Source organism: Vespa velutina, chromosome 2 (genome assembly GCF_912470025.1).
Source record: "Vespa velutina chromosome 2, iVesVel2.1, whole genome shotgun sequence".
Lineage (NCBI taxonomy): Eukaryota > Metazoa > Arthropoda > Insecta > Hymenoptera > Vespidae > Vespa > Vespa velutina.
The window spans coordinates 8,504,988-8,520,443 of NC_062189.1; the positions used below are offsets into that span (position 1 = coordinate 8,504,988).

Here is a 15,456-nt window from a genome sequence, read left to right on the forward strand (position 1 = left end):
AAACGAGTTTACAATAAAATAAATAAATGGCCAGGCAATAGAGAATAATTAAAATGATATACTATTATGTAATTTGATTATAAACCAAAACAAAATTATTAATTTTACCAAAATATGTATTATCTATATATACATAGATATATATACTTGAATATTCAGCATGCCCATCTTGTGAAAATCAGTTCTTCCTTAAATACAATATTTTATATGTATAAACAGCATGTAAGAAACTATGTATATGTACATTTCAACAAAGAAAGACAATGCAAGAACGAACTACTAAACAGAAGGAAAAAGATATTTTTAAACTATCCAATTAGAAAGAGAGAGATAAAGAAAAAGAGAGACTCGATTAATATAATCCCACACTCAACAGCGTACTGTTGATTAAAATCGGAAACTTTCTCACGGGTGTCACGAGCCTTAATCGATAAAACGTATATAGTATATACGTATCTCTGTAGGTATATGTGCTGGCACAGTTCGGAGTAAGCAAATATACCCGAAAACTCAGACTCTGTGTAGATAACTAGGAGAAAGGTTAACATGGAAGGACAAGCCGAGAGATAGCGAGAGAGAAATCGGGTTGGCGAGGCGGTGAAGCAGAGTGTTAATTAAGACGCTCGGAGTTATCTCACGACGAACAAGATGCAACGAGGTTACTGGAAGCTGTCTACGTTTTCGTGAAAAAAAAAACAGAACGAAAAAGAAAAGTGAAAAGAGATGGAAGAATTGAATATTCGAAAGATTGATCTTGGCCATGCTCTCGTATGTACATATGTAAAGACATTCGTCCATATGCATGTACATTGTGTCATAAAGAGAAAAAGAAAGAAAGAGAATGCCATGGAAGCGAAGAGGTCTCTTCTCTCGACTGTCTCCTTGTAGAATGAGAGGAAGAGAGAGTCAGGTATAAAGAAAGAGCTTGAAGAATGTGCACTCAGCGTGATTGGTGCTGCGCGTTCGTTGGATAGTCGTGGATGACGGCATGAAAACTTAAAATTTTCCACCAACGCACACGCGTATATTTTTCAACACGCATGCATTCTTCCTCTCTCTCTCTCTCTCTCTCTCTCTCTCTCTCTCTCTCTCTCTCTCTCTCTCTCTCTCTCTCTCTCCCTCCCTTTGTTCGTTGAATCCATATATAACTTAACAGCGCAACTTCTTCACCTTACCTTTTATTTCGACTCTTTTTTTTTAAAAAAAATACCCCATTTAGGGTCGACGAACTCACCAGAAACTTGCGTCTTTTCCCCCGACACTCTCAAGAGCAATTAAAACAAGACGACGAGTAAAAATGTCTAGGATAGAGGTTGTTAAATAATCGCACATGAAATTGTTCGAATTATTTGTGAGACAAGATTCTTTTACTTTTACACGGCTTCGGATTCGCGAATTATTCACATGGATTTAGAAGTGAAGATTAAAACTCCTGTAATTTTATGCTAAGATATGGAAACACCTTGGAGTTACGAAAGTATGCGTATTCGGATTTCGCGAAATCGTAGAGTTATTCGAGAGTGACGGCGGTATATGGTTAAGAGGGTGACTTTTGACGAGAGAAACTACTACTCTCCCTGGATATCTTCATTATAAATATTTACGAACCGAGGATTCTCCTGTTCAAAGCTGGAAATGCGCGTATTATGCGGATTCGTTGAATCGAAAAGTATTTCTCTTAGGACGATTTTGTGACAAAGGATAGGCATTGGAAGATAAAACAATTATATAGACAGTACATCATTCCATTTATTTGTAATATAAAACAAATAACAAGGATTGATCAATATAATGGAATTAAAAAGATATAATAAATAATCCAAAATCCATTGTTATCGCACTAATAAGAATTGATAGAATTACTTCACCTATGTAAGTTTTCTTTAATTAATATTAAAAGACATTTAGAGATACTAAAACAACAGAAGATGCCCCCGGCAGAACATAAGAAGACGTTTTGATTTTGGTACCACTGTTGATATTAGATCCTACACTGGCAGTATAGATAACCAGTTGTTCGGGAATATTCAACCATGTTCTGGCATCAACTTGAACATCGGAATTCGAGAAATTGATCAGCAGAACCACCGTTGATCCTAGAAATCTACGTACAACGCCCAAAACTTTCTCGGTAACAAGAATACTTTCGAGAGATCCACTCTCGATAATAGGCGTTTTCTTGAGCGCTATCATATCCTTGAAGACCTTATAGTGGGAGATAAGACTATTTTTCTGTATGTTCAAGTTTAAGGTCTTATAGTTATTATTCACCGGTAGCCAAGTTTTGTTACTCGTAGAGAAACCAGCACTCGTACTATTGTCCCATTGGAATGGCGTCCTTTCTGGATCTCTCGATTTAAGATAGTATCTATCTGGACCTGCTTGACAACCTGCTGGATCAACTGTTTCTTCGTAAGTGAAATCCCTATCCAGCATACCAATTTCGTCGCCATTATAAACGACAGAAACACCAGGTAGAATCATAGACAGCATGTTCAATTGATCAGCTCGTTGTTTTCCGTATCTACTAGCAGCTCGATGGTTGTCATGATTTCCGACTACCCAATTGGCAACCGTGTCTTTTGAAGGAAGATTATTCATCCAACGATCGATAAAACGTTTGAAATCGGGAGCTGAAGATTGATTATTAAGATCTGCCATGAACATAAAGTTGAATGGTACGGTAGAACCGGCGTTGTAGTATTTTACTGTAAGATCAAAATCTGTGTAAGCTTCAGTAAGTAACATCTTGTAATCGCCTTTGATCTTATTAGAGTGTTCATTGAGTAACTTTCTCCAGCTTGAAAGTACAGTGTACGTCTCGTTCAGATTTTTGGTGTAGATATGATCGAGAGTATCGTAGTCATCCGGTGGCAAGTCAGGACGATTAGCTGATGGCTCGTCCAAGAATCTGGAATCCTCGAACATATGGTTAATCGCATCGATACGAAAACCCTCAACTCCGCGATCCATCCAAAACGAATAAACATTCTTCATTTCTTGATCCAAATCCTTGTTACGGTAGTTAAGATCTGGCTGACCAGCAACGAATTGATGTAAGTAATACTGCTCACGTTGCTTATTCCATTCCCATGCCGAACCTCCAAAGACGGAGAGCCAATTGTTGGGTGGTTGCCTTGTACCATTAACGTATGTTGCATTTCGCCAAATATAATAGTCATCGTACGGCTTGATCTTTTGTACGCTCTTTTTAAACCACGGATGCTCGTGTGAGCTATGATTTGGCACATAATCAAGTATTACCTTAAGACCGAGTGACTTTGCTTTTGCCACAAGTCTGTCAAAATCGTCCAGAGTACCATATTCTGGATTGACGTCTGTGAAATTAGAAATATCGTAACCGAAATCAGCTTGAGGGCTGGTATATATCGGCGATAACCAAAGAGCATCAGCACCAATATCTGCGATATGCTCCAATTTGCTGGTAATACCGTTCAAATCGCCGATACCGTCGCCATTGCTATCTTTAAAGCTTCTAGGATAGATTTGATAAATTAAGCTATTCTTGTACCAGTCGTTGCTTGCACCCGAAGGTGACAACGAAAGGCAAAGCCCTAATAACACGACTTTCGTAACCGTTCCCCACATTTTCGATTACTGATCATACTCAATGATTGTTTGATCATTTATAGTAAACGACCTGCTAGAAAAATATGTCAAGTAGGTAGGCATATAGAAGTGTTATCACTTATAATAAAAATAAGATACCGATAAATCAAGTGAAGTATTTATTTGCGATATATTATTTACAAAACTTTATTGAAAGTATTTGATGTACGATTACAAATGAAAAATCTTGATTGTTTATCTACTGTGATAAATCTACGCGTACTGAAGATCGTTAACGTATGGATAACAAAATGTTAGTTATCTACCTTTATCGTTTCACTTTGTAATCTATCAATATTGCAGTTTATATTCGGCTCGTTATTCTAATTCTTTTACAATTCGTCGAAATACACCAATCATAAATTCTCTTGTTAGTTTATAGATGGTCTTTACAACGATCGCTGGTACTAAAAGAAGTTGTGCAAAGCGATAAAGGAAATCTAACATCTTCAAAGTTTTTTCTTTGGTTAAAATAAAATAGAATCCAAATACTGAATTCAACTCCTGCTCAGAAAGAATGTCTCTTTGGACAATGAAATGCAAAAATAAATTATATACTTTCATTAATTGTCATGCACCAATAAATGAAGACAACAAGAAGAACCCAAATAAAGTAGAGGAATTCTGGGATCTCCTGGACGATGAAACGTCTAAAATTCCAAAATCAAATATAGTGATATTACTTAGAGATTTCAATGCCCAAATAGAAAGAGAGAGAATTCATAGACCATTAGAGGGAGAATATGCTGCACCCCAAAGAACAAACACAAATGGGATGAGATTGATTACTATTTGTAAAAACGTTCAAATAATGTCAACTTTCTTCAGGAAATTGCCAAGAAGAGCTAAAAATTCACCTAGCATGGATTTCTCTCAATCCAATGCTAGGTGAATTTTAACTATATCATGTAGCTATATCGAAAAGAAACATGAAAGAAATTATGAATATCAAGGTAGTAAGAAGCAGAGAATTTGACTCCGATCACTATTTGTCTAAAATCAAACTCAAATTCTTACCCAACAGAAATCACAGAAAAGGGGAAAAAATAAATTACAACACAAATAGACTCCAAATTACATAAGAAACTTTGGAAACATTTCAGGAAGGAATAAAAGTAACTCATCATGGGAAGTGGCAAGTTTTATCTAAAGAAATAACGAACGCAGCCCAGAAAACATTTGGACTAGCCAAGCATAGAAAAAAACCTTGGTGAAACCAAATATATGAAGATGCATTACAGGAGAGGACAAAACAATGGAAAAAATGAAAATGCTCGGGGAAGACTGAACACCATGACCAATTCAAACAACAAAGGAAAGGCACTGCTAGAATAATAAAGGGAGTCAAAAGATCTTTGGAAAAATCACAACTTATTGACATGCAAGACAACTTTGTTAAAAATAATTCTCGAAACCTTTCAGACTTTTAAGAGTCAATTAAAGAGGTATTAAGCGCCTAGCACATCCTTGAAAGATGAAAATGGTAAACTTGGCCTAAGCAATGCTGAGAACTGTGAAATACTTGCAAAGCACTTTGATCAACTTTTAAACTACCCTGAACCAAAACATAAGTTGGAATTCTCTGAAACAACTGAAAATCTGGAAGAAAATATACCAACCAATGCTGAAGAAATTAAAGAAGCAATTAACAATCTAAAAAATAATAAAGCTAGTGGAAAAGACTCTATAACAGCTGAACTTTTAAAATGATCTCAATCAAAAATCATTGAAAAACTGCATTTGGAGAATAGAAAGATTTCCAGAAGAATGGAAAGTAGCTCTAATTCACCCATTACATAAAAAAGGGGACAAACAGAACGTTAATAACTATAGAGGCATCTCTCTTCTACAAACTGCATACAAGATAATCTCAAAAATATTGCTGAATAGAATAGAAATAACACTTGACAAGAACTGGGCGAGTATCAAGCTGGATTTCGAAAAGGTAGATCTTGTTCAGAACAAATATTTAACTTAAAATCCTTAATTCACCATAGGATACTGAATTCAAAGGACATAGTTGTAACTTTTATAGATTTTAAAAAGGCATTTGACTCAGTTGATAGACAAACCATAGATAAAACAATACGTGAATTTGGAATTAAAAATAAATTGGCAAACTTAATACGTAAAACACTTACTGAGACAATTTCAAAAATAAAATTTATGAGTAAGATATCCAAACCTATTGAGATAAATACAGGAGTAAGGCAAGGTGATGGTTTATCACCTCTTCTGTTCAATCGTGTTCTAGAAAAAATTGTCAAAATTTGCAATGTAAAGTTAAAAGAACATAACATTTCGCCAGTAACTTTGGGGAGAAAAAACAAAGATATTTAAATAAGTTGCCTAGCATTTGCAGACCATTTTGCTATAATGTCAGACAACCTAAAAAGTGCAACAACACAAATCAATCTCTTGGAAGAAATAGCCAACAAAGCAGGTTTGAAAATCTCCGTAGAAAAAACTAAATTTATTATAAACATCAAGAACGTTCCAAAATTTTTGACTACAGATATTGGTCCAGTGAAAAAAGTAAAGAAATTCAAATACCTGGGAGAAATAATTCAAGAAAATAGTTTAAAAAAATTTGCAGTAGAAGAAAGGGTACACAAGATGGAAAGGGCGTATGGTATCACTAAGAATTTTTATAACAAACAGTGTTTATCTAAAAATCTTAAAATAAGGCACTACACTACAGTAGTGAAACCGGAATGCTTATACACGAGTGAATGCTTGGTACTAAATTATAGATTAGATAAACTAGAAGTACTAGAAAGGAGAATCAAGAGGAAAATTTTAGGTCCAGCGAAAACAACAGAAGTATGGAAATTAAGATCTAATAATGAAATATACAGGAACATAAAACGCATAACAGAAACGATAAGGAAAAGAAGACTGCAATTTTTTGGCCATATTTACAGAATGGATGATTCCAGATTAACAAAAAGGATACTCATGTATCTTTGGGAGAAAAAGGCAACAACTAGCTGGATTCAAGAGGTAAAGAAAGATCTAGAAAGAAATAATATAAGTGAAGAAGAAACTATAGACAGAGAGATATTTAGAAAGAGGGTATTAAGCATGGAAAGATTCCAAGGAAGATTTCAAAGAAGAAACCTGATGCGAAGTGGTCTGAGGACAGAAAGAAACAGCATAGTGAAAAAATGAAGGAATATTGGAGAGAACGGAAGAGAAAACAGCTAAGTGTGAAGAATTGAAATTGGCACGTGGTCCCTAACAGGCCTCATCGAAAGAAGAAGAAGAAACCAAATACACTGTAAATACAATGCAATCGTAACATCATTGTGTAGATATGTACGATGCTCCATACGAACCATAAAATACAGTGAGCCTCCTATGCCATTTGAAAGACTGTAAACATCGAGCTTGCGCACCTTCTCGCGTGTTCAAAACGTTTACGAGCGTTGACTTCTCATAATCTTACGAGACGAAACATAATTCAAAGCATTGTCATTAATGCCCATGATTCAGCTATAAATTATTCAGGATAATTGGATTCGGGCTACGCATAAAATCTACCAAGCAATATCGTTCCTATCCAACAACGATTTCTCTCTCTTCCTCTCCTGCTCACGTACTCTCGTAGTATGCGAACAAAAGGGAACAAAAATACGTAGTAGAGAAAAAACGGTTGATCATGTTTTCTCTCTTTCTCTCTCTCTCTTTCTTTTCTTTTTGTCTCTGTCTCTTTATACGTCTCTCCATCTCACAACGTTTTTCTCTTCATCCCTGTCTATTGTTTCGTCTCCCCGTTTTTCTATATTCCGTTTTTCTATAGAGTGTAGTTTATGCCGTCCGTCGAAATACAGTATAAATCGATATTACCACTTACTGCACAATTAAATAGTACAATGTTTACTATTTGCCGATTTACGAATGAAGATTAAAACTCCTGTAATTTTATGCTAAGATATGGAAACACCTTGGAGTTACGAAAGTATGCGTATTCGGATTTCGCGAAATCGTAGAGTTATTCGAGAGTGACGGCAGTATATGGTTAAGAGGGTGACTTTTGACGAGAGAAACTACTACTCTCCCTGGATATCTTCATTATAAATATTTACGAACCGAGGATTCTCCTGTTCAAAGCTGGAAATGCGCGTATTATGCGGATTCGTTGAATCGAAAAGTATTTTTCTTAGGACGATTTTGTGACAAAGGATAGGCATTGGAAGATAAAACAATTATATAGACAGTACACCATTCCATTTATTTGTAATATAAATAAATAACAAGGATTGATCAATATAATGGAATTAAAAAGATATAATAAATAATCCAAAATCCATTGTTATCGCACTTACAATAATCGATAGAATTACTTCACCTATGTAAGTTTTCTTTAATTAATATTAAAAGACATTTGGAGATACTAAAACAACAGAAGATGCCCCCGGCAGAACATAAGAAGACGTTTTGATTTTGGTACCACTGTTGATATTAGATCCTACACTGGCAGTATAGATAACCAGTTGTTCGGGAATATTCAACCATGTTCTGGCATCAACTTGAACATCGGAATTCGAGAAATTGATCAGTAGAACCACCGTTGATCCTGGAAGTCTACGTACAACGCCCAAAACTTTCTCGGTAACAAGAATACTTTCGAGAGATCCACTCTCGATAATAGGCGTTTTCTTGAGCGCTATCATATCCTTGAAGACCTTATAGTGGGAGATAAGACTATTTTTCTGTATGTCCAAGTTTAAGGTCTTATAGTTATTATTCACCGGTAGCCAAGTTTTGTTACTCGTAGAGAAACCAGCACTCGTACTATTGTCCCATTGGAATGGCGTCCTTTCTGGATCTCTCGATTTAAGATAGTATCTATCTGGACCTGCTTGACAACCTGCTGGATCAACTGTTTCTTCGTAAGTGAAATCCCTATCCAGCATACCAATTTCGTCGCCATTATAAACGACAGAAACACCAGGTAGAATCATAGACAGCATGTTCAATTGATCAGCTCGTTGTTTTCCGTATCTACTAGCAGCTCGATGGTTGTCATGATTTCCGACTACCCAATTGGCAACCGTGTCTTTTGAAGGAAGATTATTCATCCAACGATCGATAAAACGTTTGAAATCGGGAGCTGAAGATTGATTATTAAGATCTGCCATGAACATAAAGTTGAATGGTACGGTAGAACCGGCGTTGTAGTATTTTACTGTAAGATCAAAATCTGCGTAAGCTTCAGTAAGTAACATCTTGTAATCGCCTTTGATTTTGTTAGAGTGTTCATCGAGTAACTTTCTCCAGCTAGAAAGTACAGTGTACGTCTCGTTCAGATTTTTGGTGTAGATATGATCGAGACTATCGTAGTCATCCGGTGGCAAGTCAGGACGATTAGCTGATGGCTCGTCCAAGAATCTGGTATCTTCGAACATAAAGTTAATCGCATCGATACGAAATCCCTCGACTCCGTGATCCATCCAAAACGAATAAACATTCTTCATTTCTTGATCCAAATCCTTGTTACGGTAGTTAAGATCTGGCTGACCAGCAACGAATTGATGTAAGTAATACTGTTCACGTTGCTTATTCCATTCCCATGCCGAACCTCCAAAAGCGGAGAGCCAATTGTTGGGTGGTTGCCTTGTACCATTAACGTATGTTGCATTTCGCCAAATATAATAGTCATCGTACGGCTTGATCTTTTGTACGCTCTTTTTAAACCACGGATGCTCGTGTGAGCTATGATTTGGCACATAATCAAGTATTACCTTAAGACCGAGTGACTTTGCTTTTGCCACAAGTCTGTCAAAATCGTCCAGAGTACCATATTCTGGATTGACGTCTGTGAAATTAGAAATATCGTAACCGAAATCAGCTTGAGGGCTGGTATATATCGGCGATAACCAAAGAGCATCAGCACCAATATCTGCGATATGCTCCAATTTGCTGGTAATACCGTTCAAATCGCCGATACCGTCGCCATTACTATCTTTAAAGCTTCTAGGATAGATCTGATAAATTAAGCTATTCTTGTACCAGTCGTTGTTCGCACCCGAAGGTGACAACGAAAGGCAAAGCCCTAATAACACGACTTTCGTAACCGTTCCCCACATTTTCGATTACTGATCATACTCAATGATTGTTTGATCATTTATAGTAAACGAACAGCTGGAAAAATATATCAAGTAGGTAGGCATATAGAAGTGTTATCACTTATAATGAAAATAAGATATCGAAAAATCAAGTGAAGTATTTATTCGCGATATATTATTTACAAAACTTTATTGAAAGTATTTGACGTACGATTACAAATGAAAGATCTTGATTGTTTATCTACTGTGATAAATCTACGCGTACTGAAGATCGTTAACGTATGGATAACAAAATGTCAGTTATCTACCTTTATCGTTTCACTTTGTAATCTATCAATATTGCAGTTTATGTTCGGCTCGTTATTCTAATTCTTTTACAATTCGTCGAAATACACCAATCATAAATTCTCTTGTTAATTTATAGATGGTCTTCACAACGATCGCTGTTACCACAAGAAGTTGTGCAAAGCGATAAAGAAAATCTAACATCTTCAATGTTTTTTCTTTGGTTAAAATAAAATAGAGTCCAAATACACTGCAAATACAATGCAATCGTAACATCATTGTGTAGAAATGTACGATGCTCCATACGAACCATAAAATACCGTGAGCCTCCTACGCCATTTGAAAGACTGTAAACATCGAGCTTGCGCACCTTCTCGCGTGTTCAAAACGTTTACGAACGTTGGCCTCTCATAACCGCTATCGTTGTTATAACTAATTATACGTGGGGTTGGATCGACCTCGACTTGCACCACATCGCTTATTTCTTACTTATTTTCGAAAGTGCGTAGAAGAAAATGAATATTGTGCTTTCACGAAGCCAACGATTTGCAAAAGAGTAAATCTTAGTACTATTTTGCATTTGCTCATATCTTTTCGCGAATAATATCCAACTAAGATCTTATTGAAATTCATCTTTTAAACTAAATGTTATCATTAAGGTTAAAAATATTGTTTAATTTGATCTTAGAACAAATTTAAATTTGTTCCAGCAGTATAACATTTCAAGGATATATATATATATATATATATATATACCTATTAATAAATAAAATTCCTTGAAATGTTATACATATATATATATATATATATATATATATATATATATATATATATATATATAAGAATTGGAGAGAATGAATAGGAAAGAAATATAATTCTCTTATTTTCTCACTTTTTTTTGTTAGCGAACTTGATCTTCTGAAGGAATATCGATTTGTTCGCGCGATACCGACGGCCAAAGACAAAGCTTTAAGTTAACATTCACAGCGTTCCCTTGATATTCAAGAGAATGAGAAAGCTTTCCATGATGGGTGATAGCTTCGAAAGAGCAGCAGAATAAGAGGGAGAGAGAGGATTTAGAGACGACAGGGGTGTCTAGCAGGGTGTCGGCATAGCCGATGTAACAAGGCCACCTTATGTCAGCCACCCTTGGCGCGATGGGGTAGTCAAACAAACCCCTCGCAGTTTACGGTCGTAATTAACTTCCCAGGTTATTAGCCCTCGTTCACGGAAGTAACGCGCTACTATCCAACGTTTCGTTGCTCTTCTCAACTTCTCTCTCTTTCCCTCATTCCCTTACTCTTCCTCTGTCTTTCTTTCTTTCTATCTTAGATTATTTAGGAACAAGTTTTACGTAAATTATCCAAAAGAAATTCAAAGAACCTATCATATGTATACATCCCCTAAATAACAATTATTTCGCAAACTATATATAGTCTTTGAAAATTATTGGAAATAGTTCGAGGATATTAACGCATTAAAGAGAGATAGAGATAGAGATAGAGATAAAGATAGAGAGAGAAAGAGAGAGAGAGAGAGAGAGAGAGAACAATTTCGAGACTGGAAATTTTGAAGTTACCACAAACGAGAGAGACATCAGCGATGTCAAATGCAAAGTGCTCCTGATACTGCAAATTAATTAGCCTAACAAGTTTATTCGAGTCGCCACGGTTTGATCGCTAATTAATTCTCGAACGATAAACGTTCTCGAGTGAATTATTGTGATCAATAGGCTTTTGATATAGAGTGCCCTTTAAATGTTTATTTAAAATGCATGTCAATACTCTGGCATCAAAGTATTTTATCGAGTTCAAGGGAACTTATCGAAGGTAAAATGTAATTACGTTTAAGCAATAATATAAAAAACGTTTTACGTACGTAGAAACTAAAATAAATCAATACACGCAAAATAAAACGTACGGGCTACATGTCATGAATATCGGATAACCAAATGAATGATGTGATAAACGTCACGATAAATCCAAAAGTAATTCTCTCGTTTATATCTTCGCATGTTACGCACGCTTTACACACGAAACACGAAATACATTAGCGATGCATTGATATTACTGAGACACGAGCACACGCTTGCATAACACTTGCGAATAAATCAAGGGAGAATTTAAGGGTAGCTACATTTCCATCGAAAAAGGCTAAGAAAGTAAGAATGAAAGGAAGAGTGAGAAGAATCAGAAAGGAGATACAAGTACAAGTGGTAGAGTAAAACGAAGGAAGCTCTTGAAATGTAAAGGACAACATTCTTTATTTATAAGCTATTCGGTGAAAAATATTTCATGAGGCTCTTAAGATTCCCTCATATTTCAATTACTACCACTCTTGCATCATCTTTTGTCATTTATCATGGCGAAATTCGCCACTTGCCAAAATGAATCTTAAAATAAGAAAATGATAATGAATATAATACATAGTTATTTTTCATGCATCATAACTTTATGAAGCGTAATGTAAGTTCTCTCTCTCTCTCTCTCTCTTTTTTCACAATGTAAAATATTTTCTTATTTTCTAATAATCTTATGAGAAGAAAACGAAGAAATATCATGTTAACAAAATCACGCATCGTTGACTGCCATCGAATGATCATTTTCCTAACATTTATGCCCGAAAAACAATATGTTTAAGCTCTAAAAATAATTCAAAGTATTTCAGCATAACATCGTTATCAAAGGTCTTTAACCTTCTAATGGACTTATTTTTGAGTATTAGAAGAACGAAAGAGAGAACGAAATACAGACTAACTTGTCGAAAAGTCGGAAAATTACATAATCTCTCACTTCGATTTGCTCGGAAACAAGCAAAAGGGAAGATTCTTAGCGACGATGGCGCGTACGCTCGCGGCGTTGCCTCTTCACTTTCGAGTCTCCACCTTGCGACGAACGTTTCGTAGGCACGCGTAATTAAAATAATTAGTAGGAATAATCTCAGAGTCGTAATAGCGTGTAGCACTGGAGGAAGAGTACGCTGGAAGAAGGAAGTCGACTGGGGTTAAGTTAAGAGTTCTAAAACTAGGAAGTACAAGGCGGATAAGGTAAGGGTGACCATAATTAAAATGCACCAATGTTAACCAAGCCGACATACCAATGGTACTCTAATCCTATCCGCAAGAGTTACTTTTTAGGACGTACGCATGCATTTGATATCATTTAAAAAAGCATCTAAACGTTTCCTACCTTTTACGTTTTAAATACATATTTAAAAATTTTTCCATTTTCTCTTCCTTCTTCCTCTCTTCTTTCTCTTTTACCGTTCTTACATTCCAACATGGGTTACCCTGAGACGACAAATTCTACCTACATTCGCGAGATATTAATTAATTTGAAAAAATCACACTTTCGAGTAAGCTCGTCCACTTGACGAATCGGTCGAGTTTATTTAAATGTTCCTCAGTTTGATCGCGGATTGACTCACGTTAATTGTAACTCTACCTTCTTCGTCGTTCATTCTATATACTCGAGTTCGAATTTCTTTGTGCATACCGATACACGGACGTGCAGGCACACATCTATACTCTCACACAGTGGAAGACTCGTTACTCGTTACCATTAATTTTCGAGGGTTTCTTCCGCGGACGATCTCGAAAGCCACATTGAGTTCAACAAGGAGCACTTACTGATTAATTAAATCGCGATAAAAGAGGAAAGTCAGGCTTCTCCTGTGATATAGGACACACTTTAAATAACGCTGCCGGCGTTAAATAACGTCGCATTCTTTTTAAGCGCAGCCGTATTCATTCGTTTGTTTCATAGTAGTAGTAGTAGTAGTAGTAAACGTAACGACTGTTCGTTGTACAAATTGGAGAATCCTTAATGGAGCGAGCAATTAGTGATACGTTCGTTCATATGACATTCTCATGTGGTCCGTCGTACATACAAGCTTCTGATGACATCTGGACCTCGGAGTCTCTTCCTTTTTCTTTTTTTAAGAGATTACCGATCGATATATCGACAAAATGTCAACTTTTATTTCTCTGCAATAGGAAGACGCGAAGGAAATGTGGCTCGTGATACGATCGAAACCAAATATATTGAGTGCATAGCGTACGTCACGTAGCGACCTTCTGTCATCTGATGGTAGTCTACCAAAGAATATCTGGATAATATACATTGGATGAATATTTGAGTTTGTCGTTACGAGTTTAAATCAAAATTCAATCTTAAATAACCAAAAAATAAGGTAACCAACGAATACTAGTTTATTTACAAAAATGGAAACTTTTTACATAAATATTTTTGTGTTTTTCTTATTCAACTCTCTTATCTTAATAGATAATGGCGGCGTTGTTTCTTAGGCGATAAACAGCACTAAGATAAAAGCAATAATAAAAAAAGATAAAAAAGGTGGTTTAATAGCAAGATTAAACTTATCTGCTACCACTTACTTCCTACTAGTCACGTAGTGCTTGCGATATTCTAACTACAAATAAAAATAAACGTGTTTTAAAGAATGTAAAAGAAAAGGAACAGAAATATTCAGTAATGTCTTTGAAGGAAACTAAGAGACCAGGGCCACATCAATCTCGTTTTCTCGAATTACGCGAATAAAAATAATCCCCTCGATGGAAGAATGTAATTAACGACGAACTTTTTTCAAATCCTGCAATTACCTAATTTGAATCTCACATTCGAGAACGACGACAATCTATTCGAAAGCACATCCTCTTCCTGCTACTCCATTCGTCTCGGAGAATCAGTGCGTTCAACTCTTCTAACGAGGACTCTCAGCAAGCTTTTCAACGAAGATCGCACGAATCAGAGAAATCGATGTGAAATTCCAAAGAGAAGTCTTTCTCCTTTTAATCAAAATGCGAATGACGTATAAAGTCGAATAATAGTGCAGTGCGAAGGAGAAGAAAAAAAGAAAAAAAATGGAAAGGAAAGTCGAGAAGGATAGATTTTAGATCGGTAACAAATAACGGAATAGAGTATCTTGAAATGTTAGAATGTCTGGAGAATGAAATGGTCATGGCTTTCTATACGTAATACAATAAGAAGAAATAATGGAACATAATAGTAAGAGAAAGACAGTACTATCAAGTGTAATGACCTCTCTTTCTTTCTCTTTCTGTTTCTCTTTTTCTCCTTTTGTACTCGTAGAAACGAAAACGATGCGTTAAAGTATAGTCGCGATATTTAAAGCTCAGAGTAATTCCAGTAACCAGAAACAATGAGAGCTGAAGGTTTGGGCTTTTCGAGAACTGACGTCCATAATAAGAAACATAAAAGACAAGAGAGAAAAAGAAAGAGAGAAAGAGAAAAAGAGAAAGAGAAAAAGAGAAAGAGATAGAGAGAAAGAAAAAGAGAGAATGAGAAAGAGAGAGAGAGATAGAAAAAGACTTTACGACTTCTCACCAGAAATCTGTCTTGTACATCGTCTTGACATTGAATGAAATTAATAAAATTCCAAACTATTCTTCGAAATTACCACCTCGTACGTATATCTTCCTTCTTTTTTT

General features: G+C 35.8%; 3 protein-coding genes across 3 annotated transcripts in view; 1 reads left to right on the plus strand and 2 right to left on the minus strand.

The window, feature by feature from the left end:
• LOC124946549 (protein artichoke-like) overlaps positions 1-15,456 on the plus strand; it is a 53,501-nt gene that overhangs the window by 19,230 nt on the left and 18,815 nt on the right. The gene's annotated exons all lie outside the window — the stretch shown is intronic.
• LOC124946551 (maltase 1-like) lies at positions 1,730-3,633 on the minus strand. Its single transcript, XM_047487345.1, has one exon. The coding sequence runs from the start codon at positions 3,607-3,609 to the stop codon at positions 1,894-1,896; it is 1,716 nt and encodes a 571-aa protein (XP_047343301.1). The 5' UTR covers positions 3,610-3,633; the 3' UTR covers positions 1,730-1,893.
• Positions 7,844-9,747, minus strand: LOC124946552 (maltase 1-like). The gene has a single exon (XM_047487346.1). It carries the CDS (start codon positions 9,720-9,722, stop codon positions 8,007-8,009), a length of 1,716 nt encoding a protein of 571 aa, XP_047343302.1. The 5' UTR covers positions 9,723-9,747; the 3' UTR covers positions 7,844-8,006.